This window comes from Streptopelia decaocto (assembly GCF_964273445.1).
Source record: "Streptopelia decaocto genome assembly, chromosome: 3".
Lineage (NCBI taxonomy): Eukaryota > Metazoa > Chordata > Aves > Columbiformes > Columbidae > Streptopelia > Streptopelia decaocto.
Genome location: NC_138656.1, coordinates 104,364,609 through 104,385,026, shown reverse-complemented (window position 1 = coordinate 104,385,026; position 20,418 = coordinate 104,364,609). Strand labels below are relative to the sequence as shown.

Below are 20,418 nucleotides of genomic sequence, written 5' to 3'. Positions count from 1 at the left end.
AACCAAATTCCCTGTTTAGACTAATGGTTACAATGCATATCATGCAGCTTCATATGTTGGAAGAACATAGGAAATTTTGGTCTTATTTGTGTGAAAGAATGTATGGAGACTACCTCTAGCAGCTAAGAATATGGAACCATTTTTATTTTCCATAAATCACCTGAAGTTGTAGCATATGCCATCTAGGTAATTGATGTATGCAGGAACTAAACTTGAATTTCTCAGAGCATTTACAGCTGCTGCTGAATGGGGAGGTTTTTTTAGTCCTTACTGACAAATCCAAAGTGGAATATTTCAACAAATCTTACTCCTCCCTCACCAGTTGACCCTTGAGTCATAGAATTATTTATACTGAATTTGGTACAGTAGACTAATCAGAATCTTGTCATGTGCAGAAACACAAACCAAATAATAAGTTTTGTTTTGTTAAATAGCTACATAATACAATTTTAAAATGCTGTGTATAGAAACATCAGAAATCTGTTATATAGCCATTGTTCGGAGACATCTAAAACACTGTCTTGCTTTCCAGTACATTGCCTTAAACGAGACTTGATAAAGAAACGAAAATCTTTATTTCCAAACCAAATTCAAATTCACAGATAGGTCAAAGCAAAATTTCACAATATTAGAAAAGCGGTTTGTACTTCTTACCTTGGTTACCATTTGTAAGCGTCATAACTCTCAAATGCACACTCATCTGTCTGCACACACACACTTGATTTTAGCACTTGAAAGACTGGAGCATAAGGTGTCGTTTGTTCCAATGGAAGCATGTTTGTAATTTGGAGATCTCAGTCTCTTCTAGAAGTGACTTCATTAAAAGCCTGAGTTCTCATTTGGGCCCTTTACACTGATAAGACTTGGGAAACTTGGGTAGTGTTTGTTTTCTTGAAATCTGTTAGTAATATTTACTGAAATTTGTTAGGCTTGGAACCTGTTTGCAAAAATCATGGTTAGAATTAACTGATATTTGTGCAAAAAAAAAAAAAAAGAGTAATATGTTTTTTCTACTTGTTTTATAACAATTGTCCTTTAAAGTGGTATTTGTATTGAACAACATGCATTAACGTATTTCCAACAAAACAAAGCTCAAATGCTGTCTGCTATAAAAATCCATTTATAGATTTATAAAATGTAGGATTTGTGGAAGCCTTTGGATGCTTACCACAAGTATGGGAAGTTCCAGCGGTGCTGTTACATATCACACATTTTTTTTTCGTACAGTTGTCTTGGGTATTATGAAACTTTCTAAGTTTTACTGAGCATGCGATTTTGAATTTAGCAGGTCAGGGAGAGTGAAATTACCAGAACTATCCATAAATTATCCTTTTCCCACATTCAAAACAGATGTTAGAGTGTAGCTACCAAACCCAGTGCAACTCTGCTCCTCCAGAAAACCCACCAGAGCGCCCCTTGGCTCTAGGGGAACGAGCAGGGGATCAGGGAGTTTGAAGAACTCACTCCAGAGCTTTTGACTGAATTCTATTCAATGCAAAAAGTAAAGACACCTATTAGTAATTGTTATTTTCACTTTATTAGACTCAACTAGAGGATGTGTTTTGTTGAAATAATTTTTATTTCGTTATTACATTTTGATTTGTGTAATTGTTTGTCCCTTTTTTGTTACGTTTTTTTTTTCCATAGCCATTCTTTGCCCCATATCTTTACATGCCAAGGTATTACCCTGGCAGTTCTCATCTCATCTCACGTCCACCACTAAAAACGAGTTTGTCCAGAGATCAGAACAATGGCCTAGTAAGTATTTTGAAGGGTAATTCAAATACTAACCTAGACAAAAAAATATACAAGTAATGAAAATGAAGGTTATTAATGATGATTCACTATTAGATAAGTACAAGCGCTGTATTATAAATATTTTAAGCAAAGGAGTTATTAACATGTAATGTAAAATGTATTTTGTTTTAACTTGAGAAATTCCTTACAGAGGAAAACCTGTTCTGATGTTCAGATATCAAGATTAGAGGACTATGACCTGTAATACTGGCAGGAAAATATTTTAATGAAAATGTCAACTGTAATGTAGTAAAAATATGGATATAGTGTAATATTAAAGGAAAAGAGCGATAGTTGTAAATGTATCTTTACATTTTTTTAATCATACGAATTCTGCGCAGAAGATAAAATTACATCATTTAATGTTGTTGAAAGGTCAAAGTAAAAAGCTAAAAGGAATGGTTTAAATATTTAAGTAAAACGAAATGCATTTTACATTAAGTATACGTCAGTTGTAGCTTGGTTTTGCAAGTACATATAATTCAACTTTACCCATTGAAAAGGAAAAACAAGACTTTTCTAGCTTCATATAGAATAATAAAATTCCTATTTAACAGTATTTGTTTTACTGGCAGATGGCTGTTCAAATGGAATTAAGAACTAAGGAAAGCTAAAAAAAAAGTAGAAGCCTCACTTGTCAATCACTTTTATTCTAAGAAATTGATACAATGGGCAAAGCTATTAAAAGGTGGTAAAATCTTTAATTACATGAAGAAAACAAATGTGTTTCTGTTGAATTATATATTGTTATGAGATCATTCGCATTCACTGTTTACTTCATATTTTTTGTTGAGCCCTTGATCATTTTACCCAAACCGTAATATTTTGTTGTTGTTAGGATGTTATCAAGGAGGATGCTGATGAGGGGCTTCCTTCACCCACAGACCCCTCAATGGTAAACGAGTAGTCATGTGGTGTGGAAATTTTAGCATCTCATTGCTTTTTCAGCAGTAATGAGTCTGCATTAATCGTAACTGCAGTTCACTAACACTGCATCAGTGGCTTTGGTGGGCAAATAGAGTAGTTGAAAACTAATGTAGTTTGTGAATGAATTTAAGAGCTAATATTTCACTTATAAGATTTATGATATTTTTCCCTGTAGTTTTCCCCTTACCTTTCTCCGTAGCTGTGGTGAATTTCCAGTAAAAACAGTGTTGTGGTAGCTGAACAGAGTAAAGAATGACAGCTGGTCATTCAGTGCTTAGATTTTAGAATGGAGTAACTGTTTTTCCCGCTTCAGTCATCTCTCTCACCTGATCCCTCCTTCTTTAGTTGGTGCCATAAAGCTATTGCAGTTAACACAGCATAAAGCAAATTTTGATATATATGTATATTTAAAAAAAAAAGCTTATTCTTGAGTCAGAATGCTAATGTAGCTTTTCCATTTGTTTTATCTTAAGTATTCACACAAAAATGTCATCTTTATAGGTATCTGTTTTAATAGTAACTGTGGGAATTGATGGAAAAATGATTTATTACCAGACCAAAGAGGTTAATATAATTGCATCATTCTCTTAATACTTGCTGCTGATAGTTATAGTTTATCTTGGTTATTTTTTCTTCTAATAAATCACTGCAAAAATGGCTTGCCATTGTTGTGCAATGGAAAAAAGAAAAAAAGAAAAAAAAGGAAACAAACGAACGCAAATTACAGAACTGTATTTAACTGCACATAACCTTTGCTGAGCACCCATGTATGGGTGATGAGAGGGAAAATGTACCCTGAAGTTCGCTTGCCCAGGTCATCAGCTGCCTTGTGTGAAGGGGTGACTTTGGGGTAAGCGTTTCTTGTAGTATATTTTTGGAGTTGGTGATGCCTTCTCTGCATTTGATTCCTTATCTCAGTATCCCATTCTTTTCCCAGTCCTTTGTAGCTTGTCAGTGTGAGGAGAAAATGTAAGGACTTTTGAGAAAATGGCAGGGTGATGGCTGGAGTGTGTGTATCTGTGAGCGTGAGGAGGGACACAGGGCTGGAAAAGCAGGATTTAGTCTCAGGGCAGAGCAGTGAATGAGCTCCAGACCTGGAGCTGATGGCTCGTCTGCTTGCTGCTCTCAGCATGTATTGTAAGCACACACAGGCTGCAGTTTCAAGCAGCAATTTAAAAGATTCACGTAAGTTATGTAGCCTCTTGGCTGTAGGTACGAAAATGTAGGAGTTAGAACATTAAAAAGAAACTTTGTTTGGAATAACAATAATGGAGGATTTTATTAGACCTATTTTTGAGTTTAATTTGTACAACTGCGAATCTGTGTAGTACAGTGCATCGAATCATACACTTTTCAATGACTTGGAATTATTTAACCTACAGTGTAAATCTATAATTTTGGATTTTTAAAACTCTTTTGGGTGGTTTATGAGAATGTTGTTAGTCAGGATATGGTATTCTGTGTGTCTGACAGGATGCCTCATCAGGGTTTCATCTCTTCTAAAAACCCTTCTTTTGTAGACTTCATTGAAATTTCTTTGAAAGGGAACAGTATTATACTTGTTTTAGGTACTGCCATTATCCAGAGGTGACGGGTACAATAATTTATTCCAGCTATTTAGGTAGCTCCTAATTGATGGGTCACTGGCACTATATGAATGACACAGCTTTTACTTATTAAGTGGATTGGTATATGCAAAGTAATGAAATCAGCTAAAAAACTGTACAAAGTAGTTAATGAACACCAAGATGTGTAATTGGTTTGATTGAAAACAAAAGGATCGTGCAGAATCAAAATTGTCTTTCATGTGTATCTGGCAAGGAGCCAGAAATGTTCCAGTTTTACTTTGCGTAAAATACAAAATAGTCATTATTTTGAATGTTTTAAGCCTTACAGGGTGAACCCCAGTTTCTTTGGGAGTATCTTCTTTTGACACAGAGGATCATTGCTACTCCTTGCATGAGTTGGGAGAGCTGTGTTCAGGATGCTGCGTGATCTGGTTAAGGGCCTGGGATGTTATCAGTCTGACATTGGAGTTGACAAGAGTTCTGAAGTTTCAGATCCTCATCATTAGTCTTGTAAAATCAGTGTAAGTCCAGGTTAGCTTAGTGGAAATCAGTAATATTTTGAGAGCAGTCGGTCTGTAGCAAGACTTTTACTTCTGCCACCTTCTGTATTTGGATTATGTTGCTGATAAAACTTGTCTATCTCAGCCTGTAGGTGACTGTTCTTTACTAAATGGAATACGATCTATCAACATGAAAATGCATTGCAAATTTTAGGGTATTGGCTTAAATTGTTGATGAGGATAGATAGGCTTAATATATCAGCTGTTGGACATCTGTGATGGAGGCAAACATGCATTTCTGCTAATTTTACTGTGCAAATGATTATTTCTGACAGGAACTGCAAAAACTTCTGGAGTGCTCTTTTGAAGAGTTTGTCATTGGATTGTGGAGTTACCAATATCTGTCCATAGTATTCCATGTTCTTTTAGAAATCAAACCAGCATTAGCAGTGGTTATCTGTCATAAACTTAACCGTGTGCTTTAGTTTGCATTACTAAATATGACTTGTTAGGATGCAGCTTGTTCTAATATAATTACTTTGTTTAAATACATATTTTTGTACTGCATTGAAAAGATAACACCTTAAGTTGTAGTACATGTGCTTTGAGTGAGAACTAACGTAGCCTGAAGCACGTCGTGTGGATAAACCTGCAATACTCCTGAAGAAACTGGGAGTGCTTTTCAGAAGTTTGAGCATAAATCAAAATGAGTGGCATGGGAGTTTTCTTATATGGATTTTCCAGGTGCTTTTATGTAGCATTTTTTTGCTTCAAGTGTTTGTTCTTAAAAGAACCACCTTTTCAGTTCTGTGGATGTTGATGGTTTGCTTTTTGGGAGTGGGGTGGGTGTGCTTAGATACAAGATATCAGTTATTTCAGATGCGTTGGTGGCATAATGTGCTCTTGAAATGGCAGGAGAATGTTTGGTTAAAAGCAGGATTTTCCATCAAAAAAAAATGTAAAACTTTTATGCAAACAAAATATAGCAAGTGTCACTTTTTTACAAGTGCAAAACAGAGTAGTTTGCTCATAGGACAATAGTATTTGTATAGCATATGCTCAATGTATATTCTGAAGGTCTGTCTTAAAAGTTCCATCACATTATGAAAATACGCTGTTTCTGTCCTAACACTGATCTCCTCCGTTTACCTCAAATCATGTTGTCTGTGTGTTCAACCTTTCTGATGTCACTTTCAGCTGTTGTTTCTTTTCGTTCTGTTTTGTCCTGTTCTCAAAGCCGTGTAAGTCTGGGTTAAGCAAAATCAGACAGGTACAGCCACTTTCTGTCAATGATCATTCTCTTATTTCGGAGTCATTCCAGACGCTATCATACTGGCGCTTCATGCTGGGCTGTCTGTAAACTAATGCTCATTACTAGCCTTGAGGTTTGTTTTGACAAGCTGCTTTTAGCTTTTGCATGGCAAATACTTTTCAGACTAATGTTCTCTAAGCATCTCTAACAAAACCACTAAGGCTGAAAAATGTGTCAGTTTAAGTACAGTTTTAATTCACTTACGTGATTACAATATCCCTAAAGCTATTGCATTACTTATTCTTCAGAGAGTGCTTTTTATAAAGAATGATTTGGATTAATGTGCAGCTATTTCAAACAGTTCACACTTTAACAAAAATAGTCTAAATATTTTAAAGCTTTTCCATATCTTTTTATACACAGAAAGAAGAGTTTCTAAACTAACTCTTAATGCATGCAGAAAGAATGACTCGTTCTTGATTGCTGAAAAATATTTTGATCTGGAGGAGAGCTGTTAAATAAGAAGTGTTTGAAACTTTTCTTCATTTATTTGTAGATGTATGAGAGATAATGTATTGAATAAATGCAGAGAACAAAGGCAATTGCTTACACACATTGGTTAGGGATTGTGTATTTTAGTAGTGCCACAATGTAATTTTGGCTATAATAGTTTTTTATTTTAATTGATAAACTTTCTTTAAAAAAAAAGTTAAGATTTGAATTTACGTAATACCCTTTCTTTGATGTATTATCTAACTCATATCAATAGTAAATAGTGTGTTTATGGAGAAATACTAGACAAAACTGGTGTTCTGAAGAAAAAGTGATTTTTTTTTTAAAGAGGAAAAATAGAGATGTACATAAAAGTAGTCTATGATAAATAGCTTATGGATTAAGCTCTTTCCTGTCATCTTCACCAGTTCGATGGTTGGTGTATATCCTTAACAGGAAAAAAATATAGCTGTGCTAAAAATCACACTTCATTAAGACCTAAATGTCTTCCCTTAGACACATAATATGATAACTAATTAGATATCGTAGGCACCTAATTAGGGAGACATTGCAGAATCTGAAAAGCAACTGTTTTGTCCTCAGAAGGAACACCCAGCCCTGACATTAGGTGCCTAGACTGTGGTGGAATTAAAATGCTTAATTTTTATGCAATAATTTAGGTAGACTATCTACTCAGAAAATGGGGTATAACTTTTGTTTAGTGTCCAGCTGACACCATATTAAAAAAAAAAAAAGGTCAAAGGAACGAAGATCAGTGCCCCAGCTCTGTTTCCAAGCAAGTGTGTGAATTGTGAGACTGAGATATCCACCCCCCCACTTCCCCAGCCTCCTGTGGTGTTCTGGAGTGAAGTTGATAGTTTGCCAGTTTAAAGTCTATTTCAAGTACATCTGGCAGAGAACTCTGGGGGATTTACATGTGATAGCATCTAAAGTTTGAAACTCAGAATAGCTTGGGTGGGGAGCACGCCTGCCTCCCCAGATCAGGGTATCTCTGATACCAGTAAGTTAGAAATGACTCCAAGGTGAAATGGTAGTTGATAGTGGGGTTTTGGATTGCTGCCTTGGAATTAATAGTTCAATAAATTCTTCTTAAGTATCCTGGTTTAGATAATTCAGATATGGTTAATGCCATTCTGTGTGACAGTCCTTGGTTTTCACAAACATTATATTTGGATCTATTAACTTATATTCTGAAAGATTAAATAACTTTGAAGTAATTAAATAAAAATGCCAAAAAAAAAAGTATTGCAGCTATAAAATTGATCTTCAATAGTGATTTGAGGAATATAGTCAAACTTGATCAGCTGAATTCTGGATAGTCAAAATGCCCTTTTAATCCCCAGGTTTAGGCATGCGATGCTGAGCTCTGAAGCTTTAGAAGCTCTTTTGCATCCTCCCAAAATAAGCTTTGTTTGGTGCTTGGTCTACAGTGCAGAAACCAAAACCTGACATTCAGAAAAAGGGGAAGGGGCAGCCTCCCTCCCAGGAGGAGGGAGTGCAAGTATTTCATAGCTAATAAAACTGCTTCTGATTTTGCTTTTAGGAATTTGGAATCAGTAGTGTAACTGTTTAGAGCAGGGCTGTCAAACTCATTTTCACCAGGGGCCACATCAGCCTCGCGGTTGCCTTCCAAGGGCCGAATGTCATTTAAGGACTGACTGTATAAATGTAACTACTCCTACATTTATACAGTCTTAAAATGACATTCGGTCCTTGGAAGGCAACCGCGAGGCTGATGTGGCCCCTGGTGAAAATGAGTTTGACACCCCTGGTTTAGAGCTTTGCACTTTGCTCCTACTAAATGCACAGGTCCCCATCCAAGAGGGGAATGTGAGTTTTTTTTGAGAACATACACTGTCTTAGTGCTGACTGCTTGCAGGTGCGTTTGTTTTGTTTTTCCACACTTTCTTTGAAGTTTCCAAAAGCTGGCAACATTAACCAGACAACTTCTTTGTTACAGATATGAGTTGTGAATAATTTCTACCTAAGTCTTGCCAAAGTCTGAGATATATGAGGCATCCTCACAGTGCCTTGGAGGGCAGTGGCAGTGTTGCACACTGTGGTGACAGCCCCTTGGCTGGTCTTGCATAAAAACGGAGCTGAATGAACCACTGGAAAATGGACAAATGTTGCTAAAATCGCCCATTGAATCCAAATAATTGAGGAGTTATGTTTTAGGCCATCTTTCTCTGATACTAAACCCAAAGTTTTTAAGACAAGAAAATCTAAATTGTATCTGCATTATTTAAAAACAAGCAAACAAACCCCAAACCAAACTAACTACTAAAATCAGGGGGAAACTGAGTAGAGGTGCATTTGAAATTGATTAACCCATACTTAATATTTCTGAATTTTATATTGCTTTTCTCAAATAACATAGGCAAGACTCAAGATGCTGTGGTTTTTCTCATATAAATACCTATAATAAAGATTTCCCTATATATAGATATTCTGTTAGTACTTAAAAATGCCTGTGCATTCTTATTCTCATCCCTTAATTTTAAAATGTAGTTGAACACTGCTTGATTTGTGTTAGTGTATATTGTGAAATTCTGGGTGTACTGAGTATGTGAGCAGATCTTAGGTGCGCATTTTCTCCCTTCTTCCAGGGAGCAGGCGCAGGATCCACCGCAGGAGCATCCCACGTGTCTCTGAGCACAATGAGTGTGGAAGCCGTGTGTGAGAAGCTAAAACAGATAGATGGTTTGGACCAGAGCATGCTGCCTCAGTACTCTGCAACTATAAGAAAGGTATCAGCTGAATTTCATTAATGTATTTGGTACCTAAACGTGGAGATACAGGAGAAGAAGAAAATATTGAGTTGCCTCTTTTCTTGAAGATGTTTATTGAAACTCATCGAATGTCCAAACATCATAACTTCTATACATGCTAAGTTTGGAGGATGTTTTAATACAAGCATGTATTTTTCAGCAGAAAATACTCTCTCTCAAAAAGGAAAAACAGGCTCAGAAATACAAATGATGATGGGACTGGTTATTTTGAGAAAACAAGTAAGAAAAATATTTTCAGAAGTGCCATGTGTAGATAAACAGAGTTGCAGATGTGTTCGATATCTAGGTAGCAATATCCCCTTTTTTTTTTTCTCAAAAAACTGGCACATCTCTTTTAAATGAGTGCTGAAGATGGTTCCATTTCACTCTTATCACATTGCATATATATATATATACATATATATATGCTTCAGAAAAAAGACCACTGTGTATTTTTCTGTTACTGCCTTTTTTCTGAGACATTAGCACAGAATCATTTTGTCTTCGTTAATTTTTTTCACCGCTCTGTGTGCTCCTTTTACAAAAAAAGAAGGGGCAAATTTGAAGGTTGTCATTAGTGAATGTTTCTGCTGAGCTGGCATTGTCCCTGTACCTATCATATCATAAAAAATACAGGGAGGATGTTGATTCAAGGAATAAGGGGCAGGTTTATCATAGGAAGCTTCAGCAGTGTTACTGCAAGCAGTAAGTAGGATGTCAGATTGCAGCTCATTAAGAGAAAAAATTCCAGTTGCTCCAGTGGCTCTGGAGTGCTTAAAAGAATGTGCTCATCAGTTATCTCTAATGAGATTCCTCTTATTTATATTCTTACATTTCTTACTACAAATTATATGATGTAAAAAGGAAGGAAAGAAAATGGCTCAGCCTGGTCTTTTTCCTGGTTTGATTGTGACCATCTGCTGGGATATGGGAACAAAACCACTGATATCCCTCAAACTGAGCAGACCTTGCAACTCGGGTCTTCTGTTTTGTGGCTACTCTCCTAAGACATGGTTCCTCTTTTACATTCTGTCCATCCACTGACACATGGTATAAAAACAAAAACTTCTCGTTGTTATGTAATGGAAAAGGTTCTGGGTTGAATTTTGGTGCTGTTGGAAGTTGAGCGCTGTATAAACATGCCCAACGTAAGGAGTCACCTTCCTGGAACACAGACAGTGGTTGGGTTGATCTCTGAATGATGATGAAAATTGGCAAGAAGTCTGGTCTTCTGTGCCCGGGTGTTTCTGATGATGGGAGTCGAGTCAGCCTGTATTTATGCCGGGAGGGAACTTGGTGGAGGTAGCATTTGATGCCTCCAGCCAGGGGTCAGAGGATGCCTTGGACTTAATTGTCTGATTGTCTTCAGACACTTGGGCATCTGCAGTCAGTTTGTGTTCTGAGTCTGAAAAATCCAGGCAGATGAATGTAGTTTATTGCCTGTGAAATTTTCTGCCACTGATATATTGTTTCCTTATGTCTGCTTATAGAACACATTGCCTTTCATATACACATTTCTGAATGTGGTTTAATATTTTCAATTTTTTCATGACACATAGATTCTTCCTGTCCATCATGAATCAATATTCTTGTATACAAACACATGTTTATTATATAAGATTGGACTTAAGAGTGATGTTGGGGAATTTCACTGGTAGTCCCCATCAATATATTTTATTTTAATTATCTTTATAGTCTGTTACTGCCATGCCATAAGTCTTGTATTGGTAATTCACATTATTTAGTTTTATTGTTTTAGGCAAATATAAATGGTCGTGTCTTGGCTCAGTGCAACATTGATGAACTGAAAAAAGAAATGAATATGAATTTTGGTGACTGGCATCTGTTCAGGAGCATGGTAAGACTTTCGCTTCAGTATTCAGGTCGTTATAAATTGATATTTTTCATTATGAACCTTATATTTTTCTCTTTCCTGGTGCTTTCTTGTTGTTATCACCTTTAAGATGATCAGTATCATCTTAAAACATGGATGCATTTATTTTGTTACTTTGTCTTTTTGTCTCGACATTGTAATGAAGAACTGGTTGCTGATGGATTTGCCCCTTCATTGATTGTGAACGCTGGAGTTTTGCTGCCTCTTTTTCTAAGATCTTTTTCCTGTATAGGTTCCATTTTAACTTTTTAAATTTGCCTATGTTAATGAAATTAGGAGAACTTAATTCTCTTTGAAGCCTCTGTCCTTCTGTTAAAAGGTAGTCAGGGAGTTCAAAGTACAGGGTGTTTCAAAAAGATGGACCCAGTTTCAAAGCAGTAGTGATTTCAAATTGGGTCCATCTTTTTGAAACACCCTATGCATTAGTACGAGTAAGTAGACAGCCAGGCTGTTAAGACATGCATGGCACAATTACATTAGCATGATTTTAAAGAAAATTAAACTAAAAATCAAGCCAATGAGGTAAATGTACATTATTTGGTTGACACATACTTGTATAATGTGAGAATGCATAAAAATAAGGGGATGTACATCTGGAATATTGTGTCCAGTTCTGGGCCCCTCAGTTCAAGAAGGACAGGGAACTGCTGGAGAGAGTCCAGCGCAGGGCAACAAAGATGATGGAGTGGAGCATCTCCCTTATGAGGAAAGGCTGAGGGAGCTGGGGCTCTTTAGCTTGGAGAAGAGGAGACTGAGGGGTGACCTCATTCATGTTTACAGATATATATAAGGTGAGTGTCACGAGGATGGAACCAGGCTCTTCTCGGTGACAGCCAATGATAGGACAAGGGGTAATGGGTACAAACTGGAACACAAGAGGTTCCACTTAAATTTGAGAAGAAACTTCTTCTCAGTGGGGGTGACAGAGCACTGGAACAGGCTGCCCAGGGAGGTTGTGGAGTCTCCTTCTCTGGAGGCATTCAAAACCTGCCTGGATGCCTTCCTGTGTAACCTCATTTGGGTGTTCCTGCTCCGGCAGGGGGATTGGACTAGATGATCTTTCAAGGTCCCTTCCAATCCCTAACATTCTGTGATTCTGTGAATGCTGCATTGCATACTATTATTGGGGCATATGTATAGATTATCTCATTTCTCCCATTTCCCTCCTCCCAGTTTGAGAGTAAATGACAGTTTTACAGTGAGGGTTATGCAGCACAGTACTGTGTTTTCTCTTAAGTATTTTAGTATATTGCCAGTTCTCTTTCTGAAATTACAGTATGTCTCTCAACTGCTAAATCAGTCTTGAAAACACTTGAGAATTAAAAGGTGACATTTATTGTTAGATTCTGGTTGATTAAGCTATAAAATAGAAGTGTTTGGTTTTGCTTTTAATCAGAATTTATCACTGATCTTGTTTTCCATGAAGTATTTTGTAGCATATGAATTCTTTTAAGGGTCTGAGCAGTAATAAGAATAATTTTTAAATACAAAAAAATTCTTTAATATTTAAACATGATTTGCAGTAAAGAGAGTGAATGGAGTACATCTGTGAACAGATTTTTCTTCACTTTTCGATGACCACAGCCACATATGCAAGTATATTTTTACAGTTGTGAATTCCTTGTTCCTATTTTTAGTAGAATTCTTCTTTAACAATTTTGAGAACTTTTTCTATTTATATAATTACATTCATACTGTCCCTTTTTGTGTGTGTTAAGGTACTTGAAATGAGAAATTCAGAAAACCAGGCTGTTCAGGAAGATGCTCGTGGACCGGCTGAGCACGTTAGCGCTGCGATGCCTCACAGTGAACTTACTCGTCGTCCTGGGCATAACACTGAGTTGCCTCACACTGAGCTCACAGGTCTTTCTGGTCAAGCTCCCTACACACTTAACTTCAGCTTTGAAGAACTCAACACAATTGGTCTTGATGAAGCTCCTCCACGCCATAGTAACTTAAGTTGGCAGGTATTTAATAGAGAAATGTATTCTGCTTGGTTACCTGTACAGTAAAGGGTTTTGTTCCGTTCTTAGATACAGACAGGTCAAGAAACAAGTCTACTGTGTGACAGTTCATGTACTTTCAGTTCTCAGTTGTGGCAAAAACCAGTTTTGTAGAGATGTAAACTCTAATCACACTCTCTGAGTTGAAGTCTTCAGTCTTTGCCATCTGAAAACTATTCATCTGTTCCACTAATCGCTACTCAAAAGAAAGAAAAAAACAAAGCTATCGTGCTTTTCTCACCTTGCTTAGGGTGGCATCGTTCAAGATTTGTATTTATCATAATATTCAGATTTCGTGCTGAAATATTGTAGCTATGTGCTAGCCAGATGTTATGCTATTCAAAGGGCTACAGATACATTTATTAGTTTTTTCCAGATGGGCAGCTGCAGTGCTCCATGACATCAGAGCCTTGTCCTGACAATGCAGTCATAGACTTGAGAGCTGACGTCTTTCTCTAACTACAGTGTCTGCCATAGGTTATGGTCAATTTTCTTTTGTATCTAATGAAATCACTTGAAAAGCGTGATATTTTTTTTGTCATTTTTGGGAAATAAGACAATTCAGTTGGTATCTAAATAGTGAATAGAATTAAAAAAATAAAATAAAATTTACATCTTTTTAATCTCTGGTTTTAGAAGACTAAATTAGAAAGTCTTGAAGATGCATCAAAATAGGAAGACCCCCTAAATTAGTAGCTATAGGTGATATTCATATTTAGAATTGTAGCTGAAAAGAGGTTTGGGATGTGTATCCCAGAGATGGATTTCTGTCCCAGATACTGCTGTGTGCGTGCATGCTCACTTGGGTGTGTTTGTAGGATCCTGATTACCCTTCTTGCCTGTTTCCAGCAGAGGATTATCAATGTTTGTTTTTCAAAACCCAAGTGGCATGACTCACATTTGTTACATTGTTTTTGTGTCAAAAGCACAGAAAGAAGTACAAGAAAATATTTTTTTTAAATGCTCTTTAAAATGCAAGTTTAAATAAATCGTTCTTCTGATGCCCATGTAGTTATCTGAAGTTAAATAAAAAGAATGAGAAAGGTAGTTTGTCCTTAAGAAAACATTAGAATTTGCCCGTTGGAATTTTTACAGTTGATATTGATTAAAAAAGAATATTGCTGCTTCTCTGTTAAAAAAGGATACTCCTGGAAATGCACAATAAAATCAAATCATTTTCTCCTGGAAATGAACAATAAAATCAAATAGTTCTCTTTTTGGGGAGGAACCATAACTGCTCTGAGTATAGGTAAATAGTGGTGAATATGCATAAATAATCAAGTGTTAATATTTTTGACATTCTTGCGTTTTGTTTTAGGCATTTAATTGTTTAGGTGTCACGGCAGATAGAAATCACTTAAACACCATTTTCCTTTAGTTACTCATGTTTAGCTGTTTCCCAGTATTCTAGTTTATATACAAAATTAATGAGCTTATGGGAAGCTGTCAGTAATACTTGTTTAGTAATACAAAGGGAATAACAGAATGGTAACCTGCAGATCTTGTGTATATTGCTTGCTTGGGGAATTATGAGCATCTTCTGAGAAAGAAACGTGTTAGTTTGCGTTGCACTCCAGTGCAGAAGGAGAAAAAGAAAAAGATGATGAACAGAAACAAGAAAAGAAGGATGCATATAAGAGCAGAGAAAGGGGAAAAGAAAAATAGAGGTCGAGAAAGAGAAGGATGGACCAAGAGCATATATCTGTATGATCAAGCAATTTGCAGTGTTTGAATATACACATTAATTTTCCTGCTTATGTTTAGCTTGTTAAAATTACTGGAGCCCTTTTAGTTTTTTGGATTTTTTAAAATAATTTTTTCCAATATTATAGAAGGGTAGGTTTTTGACACGTGCTTTATTTTCAGTGTTGCCCCAAATAAGCCATAATCCATCAAAAGTCTGTCAAAATTGATCTCTTGTACAGTGTGAAGTTGAGTAGGTTTCCTAAAGTATGTACTGCTTGAGCCAGCGCCTCAGCTCTGATGCACTGGGCACTGTACATCGTTTGATGTTAGTGAGCAGCCCGTAATGCGCATGACACAGAACTGCGTGTTCAGCCACAATCCACTCTTCACCTTGTTCAGCTCTCTGCTAGACCTTGGTTCTAGAATTTAATAGATGGCCTCACATTCTATGCTTAAACAGTTCTGTGTGTGAACACTGAAAGTGAGCAGAGGTGGTGGCAAAGGATAGGTCTGAGAACTGGTTTTGCTAAAATTGGCTATATGCAATGGAATTGTGCCAGAATACATTGAAAAGACCCCCATCCTACATATTTCAAAGTGGTTTTGAGAAATGTGCATCATTTAGGTGAACTCTTGCTGTCTTTTTAATATAAAATGCTAATTTTGTAAATGCATAAAAATATATTAGAAAAGCCTGTCTTGACATACAAATGTAACTGTTATATGCTCAAAAAGAGCCTCAAATGCACTGGATAAAATGCTTGTTTTGTGGAAAACTTGGGCCATGGGGACCAACAGTGTAAGAATACTTGCGTGTGATTGCATGTATATGATTATAGTAACCATATTTTAATGATAGCATTGACAATTTCACTGGCATGATCAGTTCACAATAAGATCATTTAAGCACATACTTTATGCTTTGAGTAATTTAAAAATATGAGTAAAAGTCAAAATAAACAGTTTATTTAACTATTTTCTCTCCCTTTTTCTTTTCAGTCACAAACTCGTAGAACTCCAAGTCTTTCAAGCCTTAACTCTCAAGATTCTAGTATTGAAATATCAAAGCTTACTGACAAGGTCCAGGCAGAATACAGAGATGCATATAGAGAGTATATTGCTCAAATGTCACAGCTAGAAGGAGGTGCCAATTCTACTACAGTAAGCGGTAGGTCCTCCCCACACAGCTCAAGTGCTTTCTATATGGGGCAGAGTACATCAGGGGGCTCCTTGCATTCTAGTGCAGAACAGGAAAAAGGAAAAGATGGTGAACAGAAACAAGATGATGGAAGAAAGTCCTTCTTGCTGAAAAGAAATGATGTTGTTGATTATAGTACTTCAGGTGTTTCTACTAATGATGCATCTCCTTTGGATCCTATTACCGAAGAAGATGAAAAATCCGATCAGTCTGGTTCCAAGCTTCTCCCAGGAAAGAAGTCTTCGGAAAGAACAAGTATCTTCCAGGCTGCAGATTTAAAGCTTAAGGGAGTTACTCTCCGGTATCAGAAACTTCCAAGTGATGAAGATGAGTCAGGAACTGAGGAATCGGATAATACTCCACTTCTTAAGGAAGGTAAAGATAAGAAAACAGATGGCAGAATAGAGAAGCAGCCCAAATCTCCAGAACATGGATCTGAACCTATTAGAACCTTCATCAAAGCAAAGGAATATTTGACAGATGCCCTTTTGGATAAAAAAGATTCATCTGATTCTGGTGTAAGATCCAATGAAAGTTCTCCAAATCATTCCCTCCATAATGAAGGAGCAGATGATTCACAACTTGAAAAGGCAAATCTCATTGAGCTTGAAGATGACAGTCATAGTGGAAAGAGAGGAATTCCACACAGCCTTAGCGGCCTTCAAGATCCAGCTGTGGTTCGCATGTCTATTTGCTCAGAAGATAAGAAAAGCCCTTCTGAAAGCAGCTTGATAGCAAGTAGCCCAGAAGAGAACTGGCCAGCATGCCAGAAAGTCTATAATTTAAATAGAACCCCTAGTACAGTAACCCTAAATAATAACAGTGCTCCAAATAATCGAGCTAATCAAAATTTTGAAGAAATACAAGGTTTGGGAGATTCACCTCAAATTATCCTGCACCCTGGCTCGGGTTCCAATTCAAGTGCTGTTCAGAATGAGAACCTGAAGAGTGTTGCTCACAAGCGGAGCCAGCGTTCAAATTACAGCAGGCTTTCAAAAGATTCATCAGAGCTCCACACTGTTGCTGCCTCAGAAGGGGCTAGTTTCGGAGAAGAAAGAGAGAGTATCCTGTAAAAAGCAGCCAGGTTAAAACAGAGTATGCCCACGAATTGTAGCTTGCTTGGAATTCTTTGTCAGTGTGTGGTTACATTAAGCTCTATAGTTTAAGCTTTCGGTATTGTAATAGAAGGTCTAGATTATTTTCAGTCATTTTCTTGTAGAGAAGTAATTTTAACAAGAAGCAAATTACTTCAGACCTTCCCCCCCCCCCCCCAAACAAAAGCAGTACTTGTCAGCATGGAAAACCAATTATTTGTTAAGATACTGTGCAAAGGTTTGGTCAGGGGCAGATGTTACAGAAGTATGGTTTGATTATTAAAGTTATTGAAATTATGATGTGATTATACTGTTCTGTTGGGATATGTATTACTTATCCCTTCTAAACATTCCAGTTAAATCTGCATGCTTGCAAGTAAAGACTCTGCATCTTTGCCACTTGACGTAAGAGACGTCAGAAGTTTAAGTATTGCAGCCTCTGACACCCTTATCAAACTTTGCATTAATTAATGGATTAATGTGTGCAACATATATTACGTATGTTGAAATCCGAGTGTTAAGATACTTGCTTGGCTAAGCGTGTGCTTTTACTCTCTGTATGTTCAGTGATTGCTGTTGACTTTGTGAACTTTGGGTAGAGTGGTGATCAGGTTTGTAAGGAACATTGTCTTCATGTGTCATTGGAATTGGCAGTTATTTATAAGGTAATACCTTATCATTGATGTAGTGGATCCATTATTTATTATAGGTACATAATTTTACAGACAGTGGTCTAAATAGATGCAAACACCTGAGCTACATTAAAATATTATAAGGGTAAAGTATGAACGTGACGTCTGATGTTATGGAGCATCTGTTGCTGTGCATGATCTTTCCTTGGTACAGTGTTTATCATTTGGTTAGGGAAAGAAAAATAAGCGGTGCTTGCCATTTTAAAAATAATGCATACCTTTTGGAATCTCATCAGAGCTGTATGCCAGCTTCTTTATTCTGAGGTTTGAACATTTTTATGTCATCTAAATAATGTGCCTGAACGTTATTGTAGCAAATACTTGTACTGTCCAGTGAAATATGCATGTTTTTGAGGAAGAATTGTTCAAACTAGACTCTGGTAGTACAAAGAAAATAAAAAATAAATTGGCATGTTGGGTTTGTGTCCAAATTTCTATTTATTGTGGTATTTTGTTTCTTCCCTTGATAAAAACGTTACATCCACATTGTTTTGGTTAAAGTACTTCACAAATTTTATTAAAAAAGAATGCATTAAACCAGTATTGTTATTAATACAATACTAAATGAGCACCAAGTGTAAAAATACTTTTGGGAAATGGAGTTGCCACCTCCCATGAGCCCAGAGCAGTCGTCCTGCTGTTCGTGGCCATTGACATGTTCTGGTGGTTCTGCGCAGCTCTGGTTCTGCCCTCGTGCATCTCCAACCAGATGCCTCCAGTGGGACCATGTGGCCGTGGCCTTTGTTATCCAGACCAAGAGAATGCTTTTCTATGCCAGAGTCAACTCAGAAAAACTGGCTTTATCCAGGCTCTTTATTTTGTCATTACATGGATGTCTTCTACTAGCAGGCCTGGAGATGTGAGCTGTGCATTTTTGGATTCTGTTAAATTGGTACGTTATTTGGTTGAATTAAAATTTATTCATCAGAGTGTTACAGAAGTACTAGAAACTTTTGTGCACATATCTTTATCTATCAGAAATATTAGTTTAATGAAAAAGCCTCCTAAAGCAAAATAAGAAACCCTCAAAGCTTGTGTATCTTCATGATAGTTTGCTGTGATATTTTGTCGTGACATTTTGGGAACATTTTTTTGTTTATGTTCATCCTATTGAAAAAAAAAATGCACATCACTCTGCTTTCTGAAATTTTGGGGATTTAAAAGCTTTTTACAGAAGGATACTTATTGTTTTGTAAGAGAGGAAGAGAACTGTAGCCTTCCTCATTTTGACATATTCACAATACTGATGAAAGATCCTAATTATTTCAGGTCATTTTGTCAAAGTCCTTAAATAATCCAAATGGACGAATTTTTACTTTTCATATGGTTTTGAGATCTTTTTCTTCCTGAAAGTTTTGTCCCTCAAGTATTCTTAAAATACCAAAATTGGGTTGAAATAGCCAATTGAGTGGAAAACTTTTCTGTGTTTCTGTCTTGTGTTTATTAATACCAGAGTAATTGCTTACTGTCACTAAAGAACAATAGTTAGAAGCAAAGTGCCTGTGTGAGATTGTGCAGAGCTTAGTGTAATACTCTCTTTGGGGATGTAGATCCATGCCCCGCATAGGATGCAGGTACCTAAAATAATTTCAGCTCCAAACAGTGGTTCAGTCCTGGTTCCTTTAATTGCTTTTAACTGCATTCTGTAGTAGTGCATGCTGTAGTTTATATAATAATTAGATGTGTTCCTGGGATTGTCATTTAATGCCTTCCTAGTGAAGTTCCTAGAATCAGTGAAATGAGAGTGCTTCATAGCCAATTCAAGGACAGCATGCTACAAAAGCTGTTAGTAGGACAGTAAATATAACACTTAGAATCTGCTTGCATAAAAATTACTAGACAGGTGCATTTTCTTCTTATTGAAGCATCATTTTAATTTTTTGTACAGGTGATAAGCAAACAGAAGAAAATATAGTACTGTGATAAAGGGAGAAAGGAAGAGAGAGACAGAAGAGACAAATGGAGTACTTAATACAGCACAGTAGTAAGAAGTGTCTTTTAGTATATAATAGATGTATATATTAGTTACTGTACATGCTTAATGATTTTTTCACATGTAGAATATGAAAGAATAGCATTTGCAGGAATTAAAAATATGCTTCAGTTTCATAGCTGAAACTTGTTTTTTCTGTACTGCAGTTGCTATGGTTACTGTCCTCCTTAGTTTATTGTACAGTTCTTGGAGTCAAGAAACCATAAATAATTTCCAGTGTTGAAATATTAAATGTTAGCTCTGTGACTATGGGAATCACGGAACCCAAGAGTTCCATGGAGGATGGAAATGAATGAAGAATATAAAACAAAAAGACAACTGCAAACTTATTTCTAGTACTCACCACTTTCTAGAACTCTTGTAATGATAGTTTATATCTCCACTCTAATTTTGGATGACTGAACACTACAGGAACTTGAAAACATGACTTCTTAGCCTCACTGAATCTGAGGATCACAGTTTGGCTTGTCCTCTCATTCTGATGCCTGGATATGTTTGCAAGGGTGAAAATAAATTGATTTTGAAAGTTG

General features: G+C 36.5%; 1 protein-coding gene across 3 annotated transcripts in view; it reads left to right on the top strand.

The window, feature by feature from the left end:
- The window catches only part of KIDINS220 (kinase D interacting substrate 220), a 75,129-nt gene extending 56,817 nt beyond the window's left edge, over positions 1-18,312 (top strand). The window contains exons 25-30 of one of the 3 annotated variants that reach the window (XM_082047545.1): positions 1,648-1,758; positions 2,636-2,692; positions 9,167-9,307; positions 11,088-11,186; positions 12,941-13,189; positions 15,911-18,312. In XM_082047545.1, the coding sequence (XP_081903671.1) occupies positions 1,648-1,758; positions 2,636-2,692; positions 9,167-9,307; positions 11,088-11,186; positions 12,941-13,189; positions 15,911-17,182 (1,929 nt within the window). In that variant the 3' untranslated portion in view covers positions 17,183-18,312. The remainder of the gene's footprint in view (positions 1-1,647; positions 1,759-2,635; positions 2,693-9,166; positions 9,308-11,087; positions 11,187-12,940; positions 13,190-15,910) is intronic. The other 2 variants (XM_082047546.1, XM_082047547.1) reach the window with 2 other exon arrangements.
- Positions 18,313-20,418: the final 2,106 nt, after the last annotated feature.